The following is a 21,924-nucleotide window of genomic DNA, read 5'->3' as shown; positions in this document are numbered from 1 at the left end:
TGGGAACCCCGTCCCAGAACCGTCCCGTCCCATTTATTATTCGGTACCAAAATTAGATCCCAATACTGTCCCGTTTATTAATGGGACTGTCCGGTACCGGGTTTTAGCGAGACGGTTCTGGGACGGTTCCCGGTTTTAGTCCCAAATTGACACCCTTACTTCTATTGTCTACAATGAGGAAGGAAACCTCATTTTTGTTGTTGCTCTGGTCCCCTGTGGATATTGCATCTGTCTGCATGATGATTGCCAAGTCTACATGGTGACCGATCAACTTTTACTGTTAATGTTTTGAGGGCGTGATACTATTTTGTCATTTAGGAATGGAAAGAGTTGCTTTAATCATGCCACATATATTGTCCACGATGGCGAGAGGAAAACTTTTTTTCTTTTAAATTATGTGCTTTGATCCCGTGTAGATTTTATGCCCATCCACATGATGAATTAACTTGGTGCCTGCATTTGGTCTTGTAGTTACTTGCATTATGGTTTATTAGCAGCTCGGGCTGAGATTCTGAAGGCTGTGGAAGGCTCTGGAAATCCATGCATCTTGAACGGCTATCAGGGTATATTGGATATCTAACTTTCAAGCAATTACATTTTAATGATTTAACACTTTATCTTTCTTTTTCAAACCCTTAAGATATATATTGGTCATTCAGACTCTGTGATGAGAGTCCTTGATTTTTCAACTGCATAACAGGCTTGTGAATTAATATCCGTATACTTTTGTGCTAAAGGCATTGGCCATTCTACAGCAGATAGATGTACTGCCTTACCCGGAAACATACTGGGACTCTAGTTCATACTACAGTTGTAGACATTGTGCAGAACAGTTTTATTGCTGTGACTTGCAAGCATGTAATTTTATGTGGCAAAATCATCTAGTAAGAAGGTATTAACTTGGCAATATCACTGCTCTGCTAAGACATTGTTCCATTTAGCGATAGTAGCAGAAGCTAGTGGTGTTGTTGGTATTCTTATGTTCTTCTTCCAACTTGTGGTAGCTTCCTTCAGACTTTCATTGTGTTCTAAGTGGTACATTTTATGAACTCTATTCTGAAAGGCAATTCCTTTTTCCTTTGTTTTCCCTTTTCTTCTTCCCCAAGGGTCGTACAAATACGGGGGTACTGTATATGAAGCATTCGCATCTCCATCAGGTTCCAACCTTGGCAATTGCAAAGAGGCTGCCATCAAGGCTCTCAAAGTAAATGAATCAACATGTACACACATGAAGTGCACTTTTGGTGGGGTATGGAATGGTGGTGGTGGGGATGGACAGAAAAATCTATTTGTTGCTTCATTTTTCTTTGACAGAGCTTCTGAGGTTCGTCATTCTTGAAGTAGATGCTTTGAACATCTCTTTTAGTCTTGACTATAGAATTGATGCATTATTTTTCTATCTTTCAATCATGTTAATTCTGAATTGATCTGCCCACGACAGGCTGGTTTTGTAGACCCCAACCTTCCAGTTGCAAAAGTTCGACCTGTGGACTTTAAGGAGGCAGCTAAACGTGCTTGTGAAACCAGACTTGAGGATGCAAAATCCACATACCCACACATTGAAGAGGAAAATCTACCTTACCTATGCATGGACCTTGTCTATCAGTTCACGTTGCTTGTAGATGGGTTTGGTATGTAATATTTACTACTCAGGTGCATTCTTGCAGACTGAATATTCTTTGGTTAAAAAATCATTGGGAATTCTTATCTTTCACATTGTTGCTTGTTGGACAGCCCTAGATCCATGGCAAGAGATCACATTAGTGAAGAAAGTGGAGTATGGGAACGCACAGGTTGAAGCAGCATGGCCACTTGGGAGTGCCATTGAAGTTGCATCCTCGTCAACATGACTGGAACAAGTTTTGGGGGAACAGTTTTCATTTTGCACCGGCAGTTCTTGAGCACAACAATCAATGTTTCTATAATGCTCAGACGTCTCCGCAGACAAGTTTGTCTTTCGATTCTTCACAGGATCGGGTTTGAGTTGTACATCAGATTGAGAATTGAATGTTTATTTCGGGGGGTCAAATTTTGAGAAGCAAAGCAAAATATGTTGACTCATATTGGGTTTGTATCATAAATTCATTTTTTTTTGGTAAGTATCATAAATTCATTACTTTCTAAAGAAAAAGTGCGCGATAGTTTCATTTTTGACAGTGGAGGACAGGCCGATGTTTTGAAATCCATATGTTAAGTTTTCTTTAGTAAAAGCTTAGACTTCAATTTTTAGTGTGTTTTTTTTCTTCTTACTTTCAAATATGAGCTCACAGGCGCAGATGTGGAATTTATAGATTTGAGAAAACCCCCAGCATTAGAAAGTTGAAAATTTCATCTACTATCGAAAATCCAGTTTTTGTTCTTAAATTGTGGTTAGATTTTTTATTTTTTTAGAATTTGATTTTTTTAATTATTTTTATTGGATTCAAATAGGGATTAATTGCTTTTATCAAAAAAAAAGGAGGTATTTGTTTATTTATGAATAATATCTTAAGTAAATGAAATAACAAATATAAAAACATTTATTTAAATGATATTAGATATAAATAAGTGTTTGTTCATCATCTTGGTTGAAACCATGCATTTTTTCAATTACCTGGTCAACTCATCTTGGAAATTGGTGAAATCGAGATATCTTGGTTAAAACCACAAGAAACTTGTGGTTTTGACCAAGATTTGTATCCATGTTTCAACTGAAATGTCGGGCGTTTTCCTTGGGGCAAGCGAGAGAGACTTCATATGGATAGGATTTAAAGTTTGAATGGGAAAACACGGATCCGTGCCTCTTTGTTTTTTAATTTTACCTTTTCGCTTATAAGTTGTTATGAGGAAATTATCAGCGCCACCCCCTAAGGTTTGCCAATATTTTAAGGCACACCCGCCAAGTATTGAAATCAACTGTTACCCATTTTTGAACGGTGATAACTTTTGAAATGCATTTTACTAAAGGGGCGTTGTTCTCTGTGCTGCAGCGCAGCCTGCGCCCAGGCACATGGGGGTGGGCGCAATGACCACCCTACCCCCCTGCACAGGCTGCCCATGTGGTTGGGCGTAGGCTGTGCTACGGCACAGAGAACATTCTCCCTTTACTAAATTACCTTTTACACTAAAACATTAAAAATAAAACTCAGCCCAACACTCCTTTCACACCTATGCTACCATTTGCAGGAAAATAATCCTCTCCAATTCCTTAAAGTGTGTAATGCGACAGTTTGGGGTGGAGATGCCAAAACTTGGCAGCTCGAACATACAACGGTGCCGAGCTCGAGAAGAAAGAAAAGAAAAAACCGAAATCAATAAGCTCGGACCGTTGGATGTCCGAGCTGTCAGGTGTCAACATCTCCACCCCGAACTGCCGCACTGTACACTTTTAGGGAATTGGAGAGGATTGAAATCCCCCATTTGCGTTGCAAGATTTGCTCTAGTGCGATGCTCGCATTCTTGAGTCTACTGGAAGCAACAAAAGTGGTTGGCACAGGACAACAACAGATGGATGAGATACAACCCACACTCCTTGGATTTAAGCTCTCTAAGCCACGGGTAGGATGATCCAAAGCTAGGGGAGAGAGACATCAGGGAGAAGAACTAAGCGAGTGATGAAGTTACAGATGACGATCCCTCATCTTGAACCATTATTTCCATTCACCACCACCATGATTCTTCTTTTCTGAAGAAACCAGAGTTCAACAATTGTCAAAAACAACAAGAATGAATTCAAACATTGTAAATTGAAGATGCGAATAAGACCTCTGTGCAACTTGGGTGGAATTTGCAAACCAATCATTTCTTTTAATAGTAAAAATCAACCTTTGTGCTACTTGGTGCAAAAGGATTGCTCGTCAAGATAGCTCCATCAAAATGGACGACAATCGACTCTACTTGTGTCCTTTGTGGTATTTGTGATGAGTCCATGTAACATCTCTTTCTATCTTGTGATTGGACTAAGCGTATTTGGGCATATGGCCCCCTTGGATTGAGAACAGAGCTTCTCTCCAGCCCTTCATTGGCACTACTGTGTCGTTCCCTTTCCTTTCCAGAAATTTGAATAAGCAATCTTCTCTTTGGCTTTGTTCGGTTTTTATTAGAACTTGCTACTTCATTTGGGATATAAGGAATAAAGTAATCCATGGGTCAGCCTCAGCTGATCCCCAGTATGTGATGCAGTCTGTAACTAAATGGATACATGATTTGAACATTCCCCCCCCCCACCCTATCCTTCCCCCCTGAAAATAACTATTATGATGTCTCCAAATTGCTTTTCTCTATCTCCTGTTGCTAATTATACGAATACCTGTCCTGTTTTAATTTGCGCAGGCTTTTTTGAACCTCAACTAAGATTAACAAGTTGGGTTGTTTGCATTGTGATAGTTGTTTGCAAGAAATAATAACCGCAAGTGTACGGATCAATCGTAGCTACGGGTCGAACTCAAGGAGATGTACGCCACTCTATTTTACTCACTTAAAAGCAATGCAAAGTGAACCAAATCAATTAACGTGTTGAATTAAACTAATGATAATTAAATAAACGTATCCTAACTCACAAGCATCTGGCGAAACTACGTATCTAACGAATTGAATTGACGTCCTAATACATATTCATATAACCTATCAATACTAATGCGGATTGGAAGGAATAAATCACAGCCACACATCACGACGACACAAAAAAAAAAAAAACAAAGGAAGAGAGAGGCTAAGAGATTAGAGAGGTGAAACCCGAAGTTGCTTGAATCGGACTGAAATTGCTTGCTTCTACCACATTTGAAATGGCGCTATCAAATTTGAAATTAAAACAAAAATAATTAAATTAAAATCCTAACATAATGCATGATAATAATAGTGAACAAAAAATAAAATCCTAAAAGCATGATTGAATTAGAGAGGTAGAGAAAGAGAATAAAAAAAAAAAGAAAAAAGGAGAATGAGAGTCCTACTAGAATGGATGGATTATAGGAGATGAGAATACCAATAAAATAAAAATAATAGAAGAAAGAGGTAGAGAATAAGAAGAAGAAATTAGAAACTAGAAGAATTAAGAGGTTAATTAAGAGGTTAAGAAGAAGAAGAAAATAAAAATAAAAATAAGAACTAATACTCCCTTCCACCAATGTTGAAAGTGCATGAATTAATTATGCTTTGCATGAATGGAATTGGATAAAGCTTGAACAACTTGAATAATCCTTGCATGGCTTCCTCTTCTAATCTCCAAGTCTTCTCACAAACTTAGGAACTTAAACTAGAAAGCTTTAAAACTAAAATTAAACTAGAATAATCCTTGCATGGTTTCCTCTTGTAATCTCCATTTGTCCTATCTCTTCTCTCTCTCCTCCAAATTTCCAAGGGGTATTACAGGAATTTTATTTTGGATAGATTTCTTTTGAAAATTATTCTCTCATCCATGGAAGGTTGAAAAGTCAAAGATGCCTTGATCTCATTGCTTGGAGAAGACACCTGCAAAGAAAAGGAAGCACAAGAATAATTCCAGCAAGTCACAGCAATAAAACTGTTCTGCACAATGTCTACAACTGTAGTATGAACTAGAGTCCCAGTATGTTTCCTGGTAAGGCAGTACATCTATCTGTTGTAGAATGGCCAATGCCTTAATATTCAGTTTAGCACAAAAGTATATGGATTTTAATTCACAAGCCTGTTATGCATTTGAAAAATCAAGGACTCTCATCACAGAGTCTGAATGACCAATATATATCTTAAGGGTTTGAAAAAGAAAGATAAAGTGTTAAATCATTAAAATGTAATTTCTTGAAAGTTAGATATCCAATATACCCTGATAGCCATTCAAGATGCATGGATTTCCATAACCTTCCACAGCCTTCAGAATCTCAGCCCGAGCTGCTAATAAACCATAATGCAAGTAACTACAAGACCAAATGCAGGCACCAGGTTAATTCATCATGTGGATGGGCATAAAATCTACACGGGATCAAAGCACATAATTTAAAAGAAAAAAAGTTTTCCTCTCACCATCGTGGACAATATATGTGGCATAATTAAAGCAACTCTTTCCATTCCTAAATGACAAAATAGCATCACGCCCTCAAAACATTAACAGTAAAAGTTGATCGGTCACCATGTAGACTTGGCAATCATCATGTAGACAGATGCAACATCTACAGGAGACCAGAGCAACAACAAAAATGAGGTTTCCTTCCTCATTGTAGACAATAGAAGTAAGGGTGTCAATTTGGGACTAGAACCGGGAACCATCCCAGAACGGTCTCGCTAAAACCCAGTACCGGACCGTTCCATTAATAAAAGAATAAAAGAAGGATACAAAGATAATAATACCCCTGTACCCATGACATTCTACTAAACCAAGTAAATACAGCCAAGAATAGCCTTAGAGGCTGAAATAGACTAAAATACCCCTAAATCTTAATACTCCCCCTCAAGCTAAAGCATATATATCACCCATGCTCAGCTTGTTACAACAAGAACAAAAACTAGGAGCAAACAAAGACATTGTGAACATGTTAGCAAGCTGATCTGACGAAGGAACAAAAGGAGTCTCAATTAACTTTTTCAAGACTGCATTCCAAACAAAGTGACAATCCACTTCATTATGCTTGGTCCTCTCGTGAAAGACATGATTATTAGCAATGTAAACAACTGTTTGGTTGTCACAATACATCTTCATTGGTGTTGGCATAGGAAAACCCATCTCAAGAAGTAAAAACCGAACCCACATCAGTTCAGTAATAGTATGAGTCATGGCTCTATAATCTACTTCAACACTGGACCTTGCATGGTAGTTTGTTTCTTACTATGCCATGTAACCAGGTTACCCCCTACAAAGGTACAATATTCTGTAGTAGAACGACGATCACTAGCCGATCCTGCCCAATCTGCATCAGAGAACTTTACTAACTCCATTTGCCTATTGGGATGATAAATAAGTCCTTTACCAGGAGCACCCTTCAAGTATTGAAGGATCCGAACAACAAAATCCCAATGTGCTTTATGAGGAGACTGCATGAGCTGATTGAGTACTCCTACAGAAAAGGATATGTTTGGCCTTGTCACTGCTAGATATATCAACTTCCCAATTAGGCTTCTGTTTGAATGCACATCCTTGAGAATTTCACCATCATTAACTCCAACTCCAAATTTCTGATGAGGGTCCATAGGAATATCCACTGGCTTTGAGGCAAGCATACTATTTCCTTTTTTGGTTACTGTTTGATAACCATCGAATTAGGGGAAAGCAACTGTTAGAAATTTCTTGATTCGTTTGTTCTTCGCTTTTCATGGATGCTTAAATTTACTCGCAAAAGGGAATAAAAATGCTCTACTCAACTTTGCAGAGATAACTTAACACAGTCGCCATTAACATGTTGAACTAAATAGTTGTCACGAGAGAACCTCCATGTCCGACCTTCCTGGGGTGGTGCCATCTCAACCCAGGGATTCCCTCCTCTCCACCACTGAACCTCGACCTTGGACCTCTCTCTTCCCTTCCCAAAACCCCTGATCTTGTGATGGCTTCCCCCTACATTTTGTCCCTCCTGCCTTCATCAGTGGCTCCAAGGCAGCCCATTATGAAGCTGACCTCCTTCTCCATGAAGCTAAGAAATGGGACAACTGCTTGGTGGGGCACTTTATGGGAACTTGGCCCCCCTTCCCCCTTGTGAAAGCCTCTCTTACCAAGCAATGGAAAACAAAGGGCTGCTTCGAAACTTAATTGCTCAACAATGGCCTCTTTATCTTTAAGTTTGCTGAAGTCGAACACAGAGGTAGAGTTTTGGCTAGTGGCCCTTGGAATGTTGGAAGAAAACCTCTTTTTACGGCATTGGAACCGATATCTTCAGATGCATAGGCTCGATCTCAGTTCTCTTCCTCCCTGGGCTCCCCCTGCATTTCTGGTGTAAGGAAGGTTTGAGCGTGATTGGTTCGGTCCTTGGAAATCCACTCTACATTGATGGCAGTTAAAAGGTCCAAGATCGTCTCGCCTTCACCAGAATCTGTGTGGATGTTCCAACGGATTCTCCCCTGCCAACTTCCATTCTCGTTGTTGATGACGGAGGGTTCTCCTTCAACCAGGCTGTCTGCTACGATTGGACCGCCCCCCTCAGTGCTTTTCTTGCAAGGTCTTTGGCCATCTGAGCAAAGAATGCCCTGCTGTTGGGAAAGAAGCCTTAGAGATGATGTTTCCTCTGCTCTGCCATCTTCTATCGAAGGTCTCAGCCCTAACTTGGATCTAAGCAACCCCCTAGTCGAAGTCCATGTTTCTCCTACGGCAGCCCCTGGTTAGTGCAATCCAGTCGAAGCCCCCATCTCTCTTATGGAATTCCTTAAGCAATGCAACCTAGCCAAAGTCTTTGATCATCGCTATCCAGTCAAAGCCGCCGCTTCTCTTTAGGCAGCCTCTGAGCTGAGGAGCCCTAGTCGTGGCCGGAGAAGAAATCCAAGAAATTGCCTGAGGGATCTCCCGACATCGAAATCTCCCTGCAGTCCTTCCAACACTGAGCAAATGGTCCCCCCTGACGTCGCTTGTTTCAATTATTTCTCTCTCCTATGTGATGATGCAGCTTTCCCCTCCCCCGATGAGCTGGCCTCTTTGCCTGTGTCAATCTCCACTGTCCCAGCTTTTGTTGTGCATGTTATGCCTCAGCATGTCGCTCCTCTGCGCCCTTCCCTAAAATCGCTCCCCTCTCACCTTGGGAGATCCTCTTTTCTCAAATCAGTAACTAAGAGTTTTACCCCTTTCGCCTTCTCTCTCCTCGATTCCCCCCTCCTTCATGGTACCCCCCCCCCCCCGATTTTGATCCCCTCTATAGCCCATCCCACCACTAGTCCCTGCCTGGCAGGCCCATCTGGTGCTAATGGGCCAGCTCCCTCTCCCATTCCCTTTTCCTCTCTGACCCAGCCAACCCCTTGGTCCTCTCTCCCTGACCCATTTAGTTCTAATGGGCCAGTCCCCCCCCCTCCTCTCTCAACCATTGTATCCATCTGGCCTCCCCTCCTTGCTGTCTCCCCTTATCCCCTTGTTTTCCGTTGTTGTAACCCCAACTCCCCTCCTTTCCCTAAGAAGCGTCCCTACCTTTCTTCCTCCCTGCCCGCCCCGAAGTTGCATTCGCCGCTCAATTCAGATTTCAGAAATTTTGATCTAAGTGGTGAGCTAATTGACCCGGGTTAGCTAGTGCTTAGGATTACTTGGATTGCCTGGCTGTTGCTCTTTGCGAACCGGACTTGGTTCTTTGGTTTCCTGTCTTGTCTTCCGAGTTTTTATTTGGGTTGGGCTTTGGCCCTTTGTCTTGTCCTTGCTCTTTGTAGGGATTAGTGTCGGCTTTGCTTGTATCCTCCCCTCCCTCTTTCTCCTTTTGGTAATAGAATTTTTTATTTATCAAAAAAAAAATTCAATCCTAAGGAAATATTGGAGTTGACTTAAGTCCTTGGTCTGAAAGTGCTACTGCAAGTACCCTTTTACCTTAGCAATACCAACCTCATCATTACCAGAGATGATGATATCATCCACGTAGACCGCTAAGACAGCTAACTTCTCTCCTTGGTGACGAACAAACACGGAATGATCTGTAACACTGAGATTAGCCTACCTTGGTCACAGTGGCACTAAACTTCTCGAACCAAGCTTAAGGAGACTGTTTCAACCCATAAACCGCCTTATGCAACCTGCACACACGTCCACCATTCTCCTCCTGAGCAACATACCCGAGAGGTTGCTCCATATAGACCTCCTCAAGCAAGTCACCATAGAGAAAGGCATTTTTAATTTCCAACTGAAACTATGGTCAATCAAGATTAACTGCCAATGAGATAATAAGGCGCACAGAAGTCAACCTGGCAACCGACGAGAACGTCTCAAAGTAATCAACCCCATAAGTTCGAGTGTACCCTTTGGCAACCAAATGGGCTTTCAGTAGCCCAATCATCAGAGTGGTACTTAATAGTATATACTCACCGACACTTTACCAGGTCCTTACCAGATGGTAAATCCACCAGGCTCCAAGAATTACAAGTCAAAAGAGCATACATAGCAGTTTTCCATCCAGGGACAGTAAGAGCTTAGACAAGGAGAGAGCAAAACTATGATAGGAAGATGGAAGATCGGACAAGGAGACAAACTAGTTAATCAGATACACAACAAATGATTTTTGAGTTCATGAGCGTGTAGCCTTACGAACAACAATTGGTAAGTCATCACACACAACAATACTAGGATCTCCATTATAAGTCGACATTGTTGGAGGCAGTGATGGAGTTGGAGCAGAAACTTCTGTATTGGACTACCCCACTTTCTTCTTGCGCTGATAAACTTGTAGTGGCGGTGCAGGGATAAGAATAAGCGTAGGGACGGGAGGTGGGTTAGAATCAGTCCACGTGTCCCCAGACAAACTAGTCAATCGGATACACAACAAATGATTTTTGAGTTCATTGGCGTGTAGCCCTATGAACAAAAATTGGTAAGTCATCAGACATAACAGGACTAGGATCTGCATTATAGGTCGAAATTGTTGCAGGCAGTGATGGAGTTGGAGCAGAAACTTTCGTACCAGACTGCCCCACTTTCTTCTTGCGTTGATAAACCTGTAGTGGCGGTGTAGGGATAGGAATAAGGGTAGGGATGGGAGGTGGTTTAGAATCAGTCCACGTGTCCCCAGACTAGGTGGGCTGATTAGAAAAAATAAGAATGCTTTCAAAGAAAGTCACATTTGCGTTGATAAACTGCTTCCGGGTAACTGGAACATAACATCGATACCCTTTCTGAGTATGAGAATAACCCAGAAAAACACACTTAGTAGACTTAGGAGCCAACTTATCACTTGGGGAATGAAAATTATGGACAAAACACACACAACCAAAAACCTGAGGAGGTAAAGTGAAAGTCAACAATACAGGAAACAAAATTGAAAATGGGGACTTATCGGCTAGTACATAAGATGGCATATTATTAATCAAGAAACACTCAGTGAGGATTGCATCACACCAAAATTGTTTGGGAACATGCATATGTAACATAATGGCATGGGCTACTTCAAGTAAATGTCTATTTTTCCGTTCCACTACCCCGTAAGTAGCATAAAAAGAAGAAATTTCATTTTGAACATATTCCAAGGCATTATCAGAACGAAAAACTTTAATAGGACTACCAAATTGAGTCTTTATTTCATTATAAAAATTTTGAAAGATAGAGAAAAACTTAGAACGATCTTTCAAGAAGTACAACCACGTAAGACGAGAACGATTGTCGACAAAAGTGACAAAATACTGAAAACTATGCATATTACATGACAAGGACCCCAAATGTCTAAATGAACTAAAGAAAATAAAGATGGCCTACGGGGCACAGGTCGAGAGGGAAAAGAGGCACGATGATGCTTTCCCAACTCACAATCCATACACTTTAACCTAGCTAAGGACTTAAATTGAGGATGCAAAAGTTTTAACCTAGAAAAAGACAAATAACCTAATCGACAATGCCACTGGAAAGGAGACACCCCACCAACAGTGGTAGCTACCGCAGAAGTGGAAGGGGCAGCACAGTAGAGATAGTACAGTCCATCTTTCTCACACCCTCCACCAATCGTCTTCCTCGTGTGAAGATCCTGAAAAACACAGTGAAAAGGAAAAAAATGTTGCTGAGCAGTTAAGACTTAGTTAACTGACTAACAAAAGAAAGACTTAATGGAAATTGTGAAACATGCAACACCGAGGAAAGAGTGATGTTAGAATTAAGATGAACTATACCATGGTCAATAATTGGAGTAGAGGTGCCATTTGCAAGAATGACAGGTGGAGTGGGAATTTGAAGAAAACTAATTAAACAATGATGACTTACCAATCATATGGGTGGAAGCCCCCAAATAAACAATCCAGTGTGTAGAAGTAGTAGTAAAGAAAGTAGGTGTACCTGCATGAGCTAAAGTGGCAGCGGAACTGGAAGCTCCAGTAGATGCAGAGTCTCAAGACTCTGTAAACTACACATCAATTGATGAACCTCTTCACTGAGATTGGAGGATGAATCACTTGAAGATGGACCAGGTTTAGTAGCACTGGGAATCACCATTATTAGAACCATCAGCAAACATTGCATGATTGACCAACTGTTGAGTCCATTATGGCTTCCCATGCTTGGCCCAACAAGTCTCAACTGTATGATTGGGCTTGCCACAATAAGAACACTGTCTACTAGAACGATCGGGTTGCTGTCCACCAGAACCACGACCATGACCAGCATTGAAAGCAGAGTTATGCAACACGTTGAAGTTTGGAATAGGTGTCATTCAAAGTAGGAACTGACTCACCAACAAGTGAATGACCCTTTACAACCTTCAAATTAGAATTCAGACCAATAAGGAACTCGGAGACGAAGAATTCATTCTGTTGAGCCTTAAGCTTCTCAATATCTGTTGTAAGGGGCTGAAAACATTCAAGTCTTCAACCATACCCTTGAAAGTACTATAATATTCCTGTAGAGACTTGTCAGATTGCTGAAATTGAAACTTCTCATACAGGTCATAGATACGAGTCATACTCTTCTGTTGAGAATATGTTTCTTTCAAATCATCCCACACGCCCTTTGCAGTAGTATGGAACATCACATTGGCATTCCATAACCAAATCAGAATAATAGCATTGTCCTTGACCCTCTCATTATAGTCTTTAGAATCTGATGCAGGAGGATCAGAAGTAATAACCAGAGCTTATCCTTAGCCATAATATAAACTTTAACAGCCTGATCCCATAGCAAGTAATTAGAGCTCCCTTTGAGTTTAATAGATGTGATTTGAACATTAACCGGGTCTGTAGTAGCCTTGGTCTCAGCCATGACACAAAAAAATAGAATACAAAAAATAATCTGATAACAATCAGGGTTCTAGAAAACGCAAGAAATCAATTTAGCATATAGGAGAACCAAGTAGGGCTGGAATAAAATACCGGCAGTAAAAAAAATCTTCACCAAATTAAAACACCAGAAAACCAACCAGTCATGAGATTGATGTTGCAGGATTTTGTTGAAGTAGCAGAAATCAATGTCACTTGAACTGTAGAACTATCAAATTTGTTGCAGTATCAATACACAGCAGCAACTAAGAGCCAAGAACCCATAAGCTCCAGAAATCAATCATAAAAAATCAACAGAACCAGATAGTCGATGTTGCTGGGTTTTCATGAAAATTGATGTTGCAGGATTTCCATGAAAATCGATACCAAGGTACAGGGAAACACTAATCTTCAATTCAGTAGCCAGAAAACATGAGATAACTTGTTATCAAACACTCCATGAATGAGAGGAGTGATTACTTCATTGTAGATGCAGCAGTAGTTAGCTACTTAGCTGCATACCCAAAGGTGAGAACCGAAAGAGAAAAACCAGAGGGGAAGGAAAAAAATTGCAAACCTGATTACAGGAGCTCTGATACAATGTTACAATGCCAGGATTTTGTAACCAGGTTAGAGAGAATGAAGAAAGAAGAGAGAAAGAGGAAGAAAGGAGACGAAACAAGCTATCCGAGAAGGGGGAATAGCCTGTGGAAGAGAGTTCAATTCTCTACCGTAGACTCTCCCCTAATATTTTTAATATCTCATTGCTAGAATAAAAGAAGGATACAAAGACAATAATACCTTTGTACCCATGACACTCTACTAAACCAAGTAAATACAACTGAGAATAGCCTTAGAGGTTGAAATAGACTAAAGTACCCCTAAATCTTTTTTTTGGGTAAATAAATACCCCTAAATCTTAACAGAAGACACCTAGGAATTTGGTACAGTCAAGGCTGAAGAGATTGAATCAATGGTGGAAGAGAACAATAATACGGTTGTGAAAAACTCTGAGGATATTCCACTTGAGACTGGACCATTATAGATTGCATTATTAATGGAAGTTATATAGTTTGTGATTCCACCACAGTTCTTCAAAGAATGAGCTCCATGACTTGAGGATTTCATTCCTAACATCCATGAGCTGCTCGTGTTTTGTTGTGGTTTGAAGTTGGATGTACACCATGTGAAGTTGATTCCTTGGCTTTACAATACTCGAGGTTGAGTTTCATCAAGGCGAGGAGAGTTGATGCAGATCTCCAACAGAAGAAAGAAGAGGAAGATCTATTCCCGCGATAGCTTGAAGAACAAAGATTGTTTCTGACATGTGATTCATAGTTTAAACAAATTTTCTCGTTCAACTGAACCATTGGTTCACTAGATGCCCCAGTCCAAATCGTGGGCTATTTTAGTACTCTTATAGTCTTATTTCTTTTTAGGGTTAAATACACGCATACCCCCCTAAAATGCACCCAATATTCCTCATGCCCCCCCTAAGGTTCTGGCAAGTCCACACACACCCCCTGAAAATTCCACCTACCACCCCTACTTTACCCCCTCAAGCCATTTATGTCCACATCAGCGTTAAATGCTAAAAAATGATCAAACTACCCATTTTTTTCTATCTTTTCTAAAATTTGAAAAGACCTAATTGCCCTGACCTATTTGCTAAACTTTAAAAGACGAAAATGCTCTCATCCTCCCCAAATCATCATCTTCTTTTAGGATACCTAATACTACCACCACCCCCACCACCGCCACCCACCATTAACACCATTACCACCGTGAAGCCCCACCTCCAACACCACCTCATCTAGCTAAGAACATAACAGAGTAAGACGCATAGCTGCGACCTCTTTCCCATACTCGGACGCATTCTCAAACTCGTCCCTAATCTCCTTTACAACTTCTCGGAGGTCCCGTGTGCCATGAGCAGCCAATGTGGTCAAGCTACTTGCCTTGGAGGACTCATCATGTCCACCAAGCTCATCATCTTGAGTTGAAGTCTCATTTATCTCAAAGCTCACACCTTTCCTTCTGGGATTCTTCTTCTATGCTTTTCGGAGCAATAGTTTCAGGGCCACTCTTGATTTTTTTCTCCTGAACTGATGGCAAACTATCTTCACTTTGTAATGGTGCAACAGCTTGAGAAGTACCCTCACCTGAATCCCCTTTTACATTTTCCTCCACTTTCTTCCCCTTCCGTTTTGCTTCCTTTAATGGCTTTGGTTCATTCTCATCTTCCAAATCAGGAATTCCTTCTCTCTCCCTCACTTACTTTGAATCAGGATTATTGGTGTTCGACCCAATTCTTTAACTCCCCCTAGAATAATACCCGGGATAACCACCGTCAACCGAATTGAAGGGATCGAGGAAGTACCAAACAGAGACCTCAGGAGGAGACGGAGGTGGAGGAGTTGCCGCCGAAGGACTTGGTGGCCGGTTGTAGTAAGGATCACGAGGTGGCAAATGCATCGGAATTCCAAACTAACCCCCCATTCCATACTGTGGATTCCCAGAGTATGAATATTCCGGCCACTGAGCTGCTGCTGCAGACATTCGAGGCCCCTCGTAAACGACAGAAGGAACTGCCATCGATGGCCTCTTCATGTAGTACGTCGAGTACGAATAAGGCTACAGATTACCTCTTGAATCAGTGGCGACCAAGACGACGAAGCTTCAAGTTCAGGCCCTTCAGGGCTGCCGTGGCTGTAAAGCTTTGACGATTCCGACTCCACCTCAGTATTGGACCCCGAGTTGATATGGATATGTGAGGATCCTCTTCCGATGAGTGATGGTGCGAGGAGAGTGAATGCGAGAGAGATGGTGTTAATGGTGGGTGGCGGTGGTGGTGGTGGTGGTAGTATTGGGTATCTATATTGTAAAGGAAGATGATGATTTGGGAAGATGAGGGCATTTTGGTCTTTTCAAATTTTAGCAAATAGATCAGGGCAATTAGGTCTTTTTAAATTACAAAAAAGATAGAAGAAAGGATAATTTGGTCATTTTTTAGCATTTAACGCCTGGTGTGGACTTAAATGGCTTTAGAGGGGTAAAATAGGGGTGGTAGGTGGAGTTTTCAGGGGTTGAGTGTGGACTTATTAGAACCTTAGGGGGGGCATGAGGAATATGGGGTGCATTTTAGGGGTATGCGTATTTAACCCTTCTTTTTATTTATTGCTGTTGAGTTGCTTACCGAGGCTGAGATGTGTTCAGTCCTGTTTCCTTTTAATCCTAGTTGTCATGGCGTCACATTGGCACCACCTAGTCGTCCGGATGCCTTTAAATTGTCAAGGCAATGCCTCACCTTACTGGATGTAGGTAAGCCGACCGCCTTGGTCTGCCTAGGTGGTTGGGCGGGCGCCTTATGCTGTTTTTTTTGTTATATAATATAGATATTTTCCCTAACCTTTTTATTTGGCAGTGCACAAGATTATAATGCTTGTGATACATGGAATCATTGAATCTTAAACCTTACGATACTGTTGTATCTGGTTATACTGTTGTAGTTGATTGCTAATTCTCTGCTAGAATTAATTCTGATCTTATGTGACATCTCAAATATCATTGAACTGAATAACTGAAATATCTTCTTTGTTCAATTTATATTTAAATGCTGGTTTTTACAACCAGTTTGTTGTGAACAATCAGTCATCTTACAGTGGATGCTAATTTATATGTAACTGCTGGTTTCTTTAATTGGTTGTTAATTTACATATGATTTATATGGTCGGTCTATACTAGATATATGGGATAGGGGGGAGAACACTAGGGTGCTTTGTCACCTAGACGTGCGCCCCTCCACCACATTGGGTCGCCTTGGCTCCTTGACCACTATGCTTTTAATTACTTTCCTGATTTTTTGTATTTAGTCTGTTTAAGACACTTATCCAAGGCTTTCAGATGGATGCTGTATGTCTGTCTACTGTTGCATTTCATTATTTCTTATTGAAATTAGATCACTAATTATTTTCTGAACTGAGGCCTTAAATCCTGCATATCTATTCTGTTATTTCTGGACCTTATCAGTTTTGTTTTTATTTGATTTATTGAATTTCTCCTGTTGCTGGTTTCTGGTTCCTACCTCCTGAGATTCTGGTTTACTGTTGGGTTTTGAAACCTATTCCATTAGGTGACCTAGAACCACATTAGGAATTGAAGAGATGGAAATGGAATGGAAAATAAGTACATATTACATAGAGTACAGTTCCCCTCTATGGGCATGGAACACAATTTTCTTCCCATGGGTTTTATATTTCTTCGCACCCCCTGACCCCCCTCCCCCGAAAAAGTCCCTTTGGTCTTTCTTTGTCTTGTATGGTTATGAGTTCTATATGAATGGGGTTATATTGGTTACTTTTCATTGTTAATGAAATCAGATTGCCAGCCCAATCGCAAAATGTATTCTGTGGGTTCATAATCAGAGCAGGTCAGCAGGGGAATTACGTTGATTTTCATATGTTCCGATTTCTTTTCTGTTTTCATCCTTTTATTTGTCTGCATTGGAGGGGTGTCCCATGTGTTCTTGTGACCATTTTATTCATTTTTTCTCATCTGATTTCAGCATTTCTCGCTCAGAGTCTTTTACTGTCTCCTACAAGGTCTTGGTGTTTATTTTTTCCCTTAAATTGTTGTGACGTATTTCTTCCTGCTGGTTTTGGTTGAGGTTTTGCAAATTTATTCTTGGTCACCGTCTTTGTAGATTCTTTGCTGAAAGTCAAGTATTGCATTGTTTTTGACCACTTTCCCCAGTATAATCTTTTTGCGATTGTAGTTATGAGTAGAGCTCAGATGCTAAATGAAGCTTGAATGTTTCTTTTGTTGATCAGGATGCTCTGCCAACTTTCCCGAATGCAGAAGCTTTTTCATGCATTGAGAAAGAGTTGGGATTGCCACTTGATTCTATTTACTCATCTATTTCTCCATCCCCTATTGCGGCAGCCAGTCTGGGCCAAGTTTATAAAGCGCAACTGAGGTGTTCTGGACAGGTTGTTGCTGTAAAGGTACAACGGCCTTGTATTGAAGAAGCCATAGGACTGGATTTTTACCTGATCAGAGGTGTGGGTTTTCTTATAAATAAATATGTTGACATAATCTCCAGTGACGTTGTTGCTCTTATTGATGAATTTGCTCGTAGAGTATTTCAAGAACTTGACTATGTCCAGGTAAGTTTTCCAAAGAATTCTTCCCTTTTGTCATTCATAGTGTGAATTTTGTCTTCATTTCATGTCTGAATGCTCTTGATATAAAATAATCTTCTTTGTTTTTGCTTTCTACTCCAAACTTTGATTCTATTGGACGTCATACCTTGATGATCTAGAACTTGTGAAATACACTGGGTTTAGTGTATATGAGGACTTCTCCTTGTATTCAACTTAATTGTGACAGGACTATGCAGGAGGGGCAGAATGCACGGAGGTTTAAGAAATTATATGCTGACAAGGAAGATGTTCTTGTCCCAGAAATCTTTTGGGATTATACCAGTGGGAAAGTATTGACGATGGAATGGGTCAATGGTGTCAAGCTAAATAAGCAAGAAGCAATTGAGAAACAGGGGTTGAAGGTCCTGGATTTGGTAAATGCCGGTATTCAATGCAGCCTTAGGCAATTGCTTAGAGTATGGTTCTTTTCATGAAGACCCTCATCCAGGTAATCTCCTGGCGACGCCAGAGGGGAAGCTTGCTTTTCTTGATTTTGGGATGATGAGTGAGAACCCGGAAGAAGCAAGGTTTGCTATTATTGGTCATGTTGTTCACATGGTTAATCGGGACTATGAAGCTATGGCCCGTGATTATTATGCTTTGGATTTCTTGTCTCCAGACGTGGATGTTTCTCCAATTGTCCCAGCACTTCGAAACTTCTTTGATGATGTACTTAATTCAACTCTCAGTGAACTCAACTTCAAAACACTTGTGGATGGCTTGGGTGCAGTTTTATATCAATATCCATTCAATGGTGAGTCTTGATTGTGTCTACAAGGCTACTGTAAAACTTGCAACCTGCACCAATACTGTGGATTTCTCAATTCCGTTGTTGACTTAATAGCTGGTTTCATTTTAAGTCCTTAGTTTTTCTGATCCCAAGGGCCACAATCATACAAATATGCTGGAAAGTAGGTTCTCTGATATTGCTTTCTTGTGGAGATTGACATCAGTGAAATTGTCTTCAAATTGTTTGCAGTCCCAGCATATTATGCACTAATATTGAGGTCTCTCACTGTACTAGAAGGCTTAGCTCTTTATGCTGATCCCAATTTTAAGGTTCTGGCTGCTTCGTATCCATATTTTGCAAAAAGACTTCTTACTGATCCAAATCCCTATCTCAGAGATGCTCTAATAGAATTGCTGTTCAAAGACGGTAGATTCAGGCAAGCCAAATTGTTCTGAGTCATTGGTTTTTCAGTCACTGGTGTTATTATATTTAACTCAGTCAAAATATATTGCCTTTTGCTTGGGACAGGTGGAATAGGCTTGAAAACCTACTTGTTCAAGGACGCAAGGATAGAGATTTTTCTGCTAAAGATGCTTTGCAACCGGTTTTGAAACTATTATTGGGTCCTGGTGGTGAGGAGCTAAGATCTTTAGTTATCAAAGAGGCTGTCCGTGTCACTGAAGCTATTGTTCTGGGCATGATGATTGATACATACAACTCCATCCCTGATATTGTGAGGACTCTAGTCTTCAATGTCGGCACAACTGGACCTTCTGTAATGAGTGGCAGTGAACAGGAGAGCATGCTGGCACTTCGAAATCAAGTCTTCAGAGTGTGGGGGCTTCTACAAACTTCTGAGAATTATGATCCAGCCCTTCTCCAGCCTATTTTACAGGTAAGAAATGTGTAAGGAGGTTTCTTATTTCATTTCCTGTCTAGGTTGGACTGAAGGTGGCTTTGAAAATATTTACCATTTCTGGTGCTTATCGGTTACCTTGTAGAATGTCCGATAAATTGACAATCCTATGATCAATTAGTTTCGGTTTATATACATCATACCCTGCATCTTGTATAAGAAGAGAATCAACATAGAAAGTTTATGACTACTAGGAAATGGGCTAGGGTTGGGCACACCGCTTGCTTTCCGCAAGCTAGCGGCAGGCACCAATGGGGAGTGCGGGACAGGCTGGGCAGGGGTCTCATTTCACAGGGGGTGGAGAGAGAGACAGACACATGGCTGGGCAGACCGCCCCTTTTCCCTTAGGAAATTTATATAACTATTCCAAATTGCAAGCTTTCTGCATGTAGACCACTTTAGATGATGCAATCATACACAATTGGAAAAATAGTATAAATGATTAATCTAGATTAAAATTCATATTTTAGATAAAGTGCAGTTGATTCCAGATCTCTATAATTATACAGGTATGAGAAGGTGAAATTTTGGAAGGGAGGGAACTCAGCTGGCTGCCTACCCTTCCAATATGTATCATGAAGGAGAAAAGGTGGTCTGTTGATTCCAGATGATGGGGGGGTTAAAGGTCTACGGATGCTCTGGGGCTGAATTTCAAGGGTTAGATACTTGGAGCTGATTCAAGAACTCGAGAACATAAGAAATTAGGGATGGGATAAGAAATAAGGGTACTTTTATGGAGAAAACACAGTATTTACAGAAATACCATTCAAAGAATCAAACATGCAAAAAGTCTAACTAAAATGCCAAAAAATAAAGAAATAATGCAAACTAATGTGGGGATATGCTAAACTAACAGCAAAGAACCTAAACACAAAATTTGAAATTATACAAAACAACAACAACAATCATAACCTTATCCCAACTTAATGGGGTCGGCTACATGGATCCAGTTAAAATGTGAATATTTTCATTTGACATGATCAATAAATCTAAGTTGACATCATATTCGATGTTCAAGACATGTTTTCTGCCAGTATATAGTAACTCACTTGACAACGTGCCCAGGTCCTACAAGAACCAGAAGCTCGTATTCTTGGGGGGCATGTTGTAGGAGGGATTACCCAATGTCTTGCAGCACGATTGCTACAACAACTTCTCCGAACTCCAACATCAGTCCCTTCTTCATAGAAGCTGTAAGGTACATTTGCAGGTTAACTAGGTCTTCTTGTTTATCTACCCAGCATTCTTTATTGCATCCTTTATGATTGTAATAATTAATATAAATGTGTAAAATCAATGATTTAATTAATCTCGTTGTACCAAAATTTGTATAAACACATTTTATGGAGGATAGACGTGTTTTCCATGTCCGCAAGCAAAGGAAAAGACCCTTCCGGTGAGATCTGTAGCGCAGCAGCCAACCGCCTATTCTAGTAACGTAATGTACTGGGGAAAACGATCCATAAGATAAGACACAAATCCTTCAATGGGATAAGAAACTTTAGAGGGCTCTATACGAGCGCCTGAGAGAGGGATCCAGAATCTGAGGAAGCGACTAGAAGGGAAGCAACTAGGCTAGACTGCTGATCTTCTTGAGTAGTCTGACCCTGGGAAATAGCTCTAAATCTATTACACTTTTCTTGGAAAAAAGGGGGCACCACAAACAAGGAAGGAGTTTTATGCTTCCGAGATTCAATCACATATTATTTATTATAAACGAAAAGATGATGTACGGGATACGGGATCCTCGTAGTAGGCTGGACCAACATCCAGCTGAGAGAGGGCAGCCTTTAGAAGCAACAGGGTGGTCGTAGATCAGGTATGGAATTCTTATCTTCTTCCCATCCTAGGAGTAGCACAAAAAAAGGGGATTAGCATTATTGACCCCTAAAGGGAGGAGTTAGCTCGTTCGAAAGAGGCTGCGAAAGGTTCCGTTCCCTGGTTGCTCAAACCTGTAAAACCTTAAGGGACCGAGGAAAGCTCAGCAGTTTCTCCTTTCCACTATTGACTGACTGATTCCAGGACCTGTCCTTATATACGACCATCTTCGCGAGGCTCTGGAAGAGTGTAGTTGTTCGACAGATGTCAAGCTCGAAAGCTGTTCGTTCTTTGGATTAAAGAAAGAAGAAAGTTTCGTCCCGATTATCGGTAAGTGGTGGAATTGGTCACCTCCGTGTTTAACGGAGTTTCGTGATCCTCCACCTGAAACATGTTGGATATTCGGGGGTATCAGTGGCAGAGACGACTAGGGCAGCTTTTCCCTTTCGACGATTTGAGCG

At 40.8% G+C, this 21,924-nt stretch overlaps 2 protein-coding genes and 1 pseudogene across 2 annotated transcripts in view; 2 read left to right on the top strand and 1 right to left on the bottom strand.

The window, feature by feature from the left end:
* Nucleotides 1–1,867, top strand: part of LOC122643901 (probable apyrase 1) — a 37,412-nt gene extending 35,545 nt beyond the window's left edge. The window contains exons 6-9 of the mRNA XM_043837475.1: nt 472–563; nt 1,107–1,324; nt 1,442–1,631; nt 1,735–1,867. Coding sequence (XP_043693410.1) covers nt 472–563; nt 1,107–1,324; nt 1,442–1,631; nt 1,735–1,850 — 616 coding nt within the window. The 3' untranslated portion in view covers nt 1,851–1,867. The remainder of the gene's footprint in view (nt 1–471; nt 564–1,106; nt 1,325–1,441; nt 1,632–1,734) is intronic.
* A 4,871-nt stretch (nt 1,868–6,738) lies between these two features.
* Nucleotides 6,739–7,170, bottom strand: LOC122642166 (uncharacterized mitochondrial protein AtMg00810-like). The gene has a single exon (XM_043835592.1). The coding sequence runs from the start codon at nt 7,168–7,170 to the stop codon at nt 6,739–6,741; it is 432 nt and encodes a 143-aa protein (XP_043691527.1).
* A 9,966-nt stretch (nt 7,171–17,136) lies between these two features.
* Nucleotides 17,137–20,955, top strand: LOC122642165 (annotated as a pseudogene).
* Nucleotides 20,956–21,924: the final 969 nt, after the last annotated feature.

The sequence above is a fragment of the Telopea speciosissima genome, chromosome 10 (genome assembly GCF_018873765.1).
Source record: "Telopea speciosissima isolate NSW1024214 ecotype Mountain lineage chromosome 10, Tspe_v1, whole genome shotgun sequence".
Classification (NCBI taxonomy): Eukaryota; Viridiplantae; Streptophyta; class Magnoliopsida; order Proteales; family Proteaceae; genus Telopea; species Telopea speciosissima.
Note: the sequence above shows the minus strand (reverse complement) of the source record. Positions and strands in the feature narration are given on the sequence as shown.

Coding starts and splice junctions, on each gene's coding strand:
- LOC122642166 (XM_043835592.1), bottom strand. CDS start 7,170: ATGCTTGCCTCAAAGCCAGTGGATATTCCTATGGACCCTCATCAGAAA.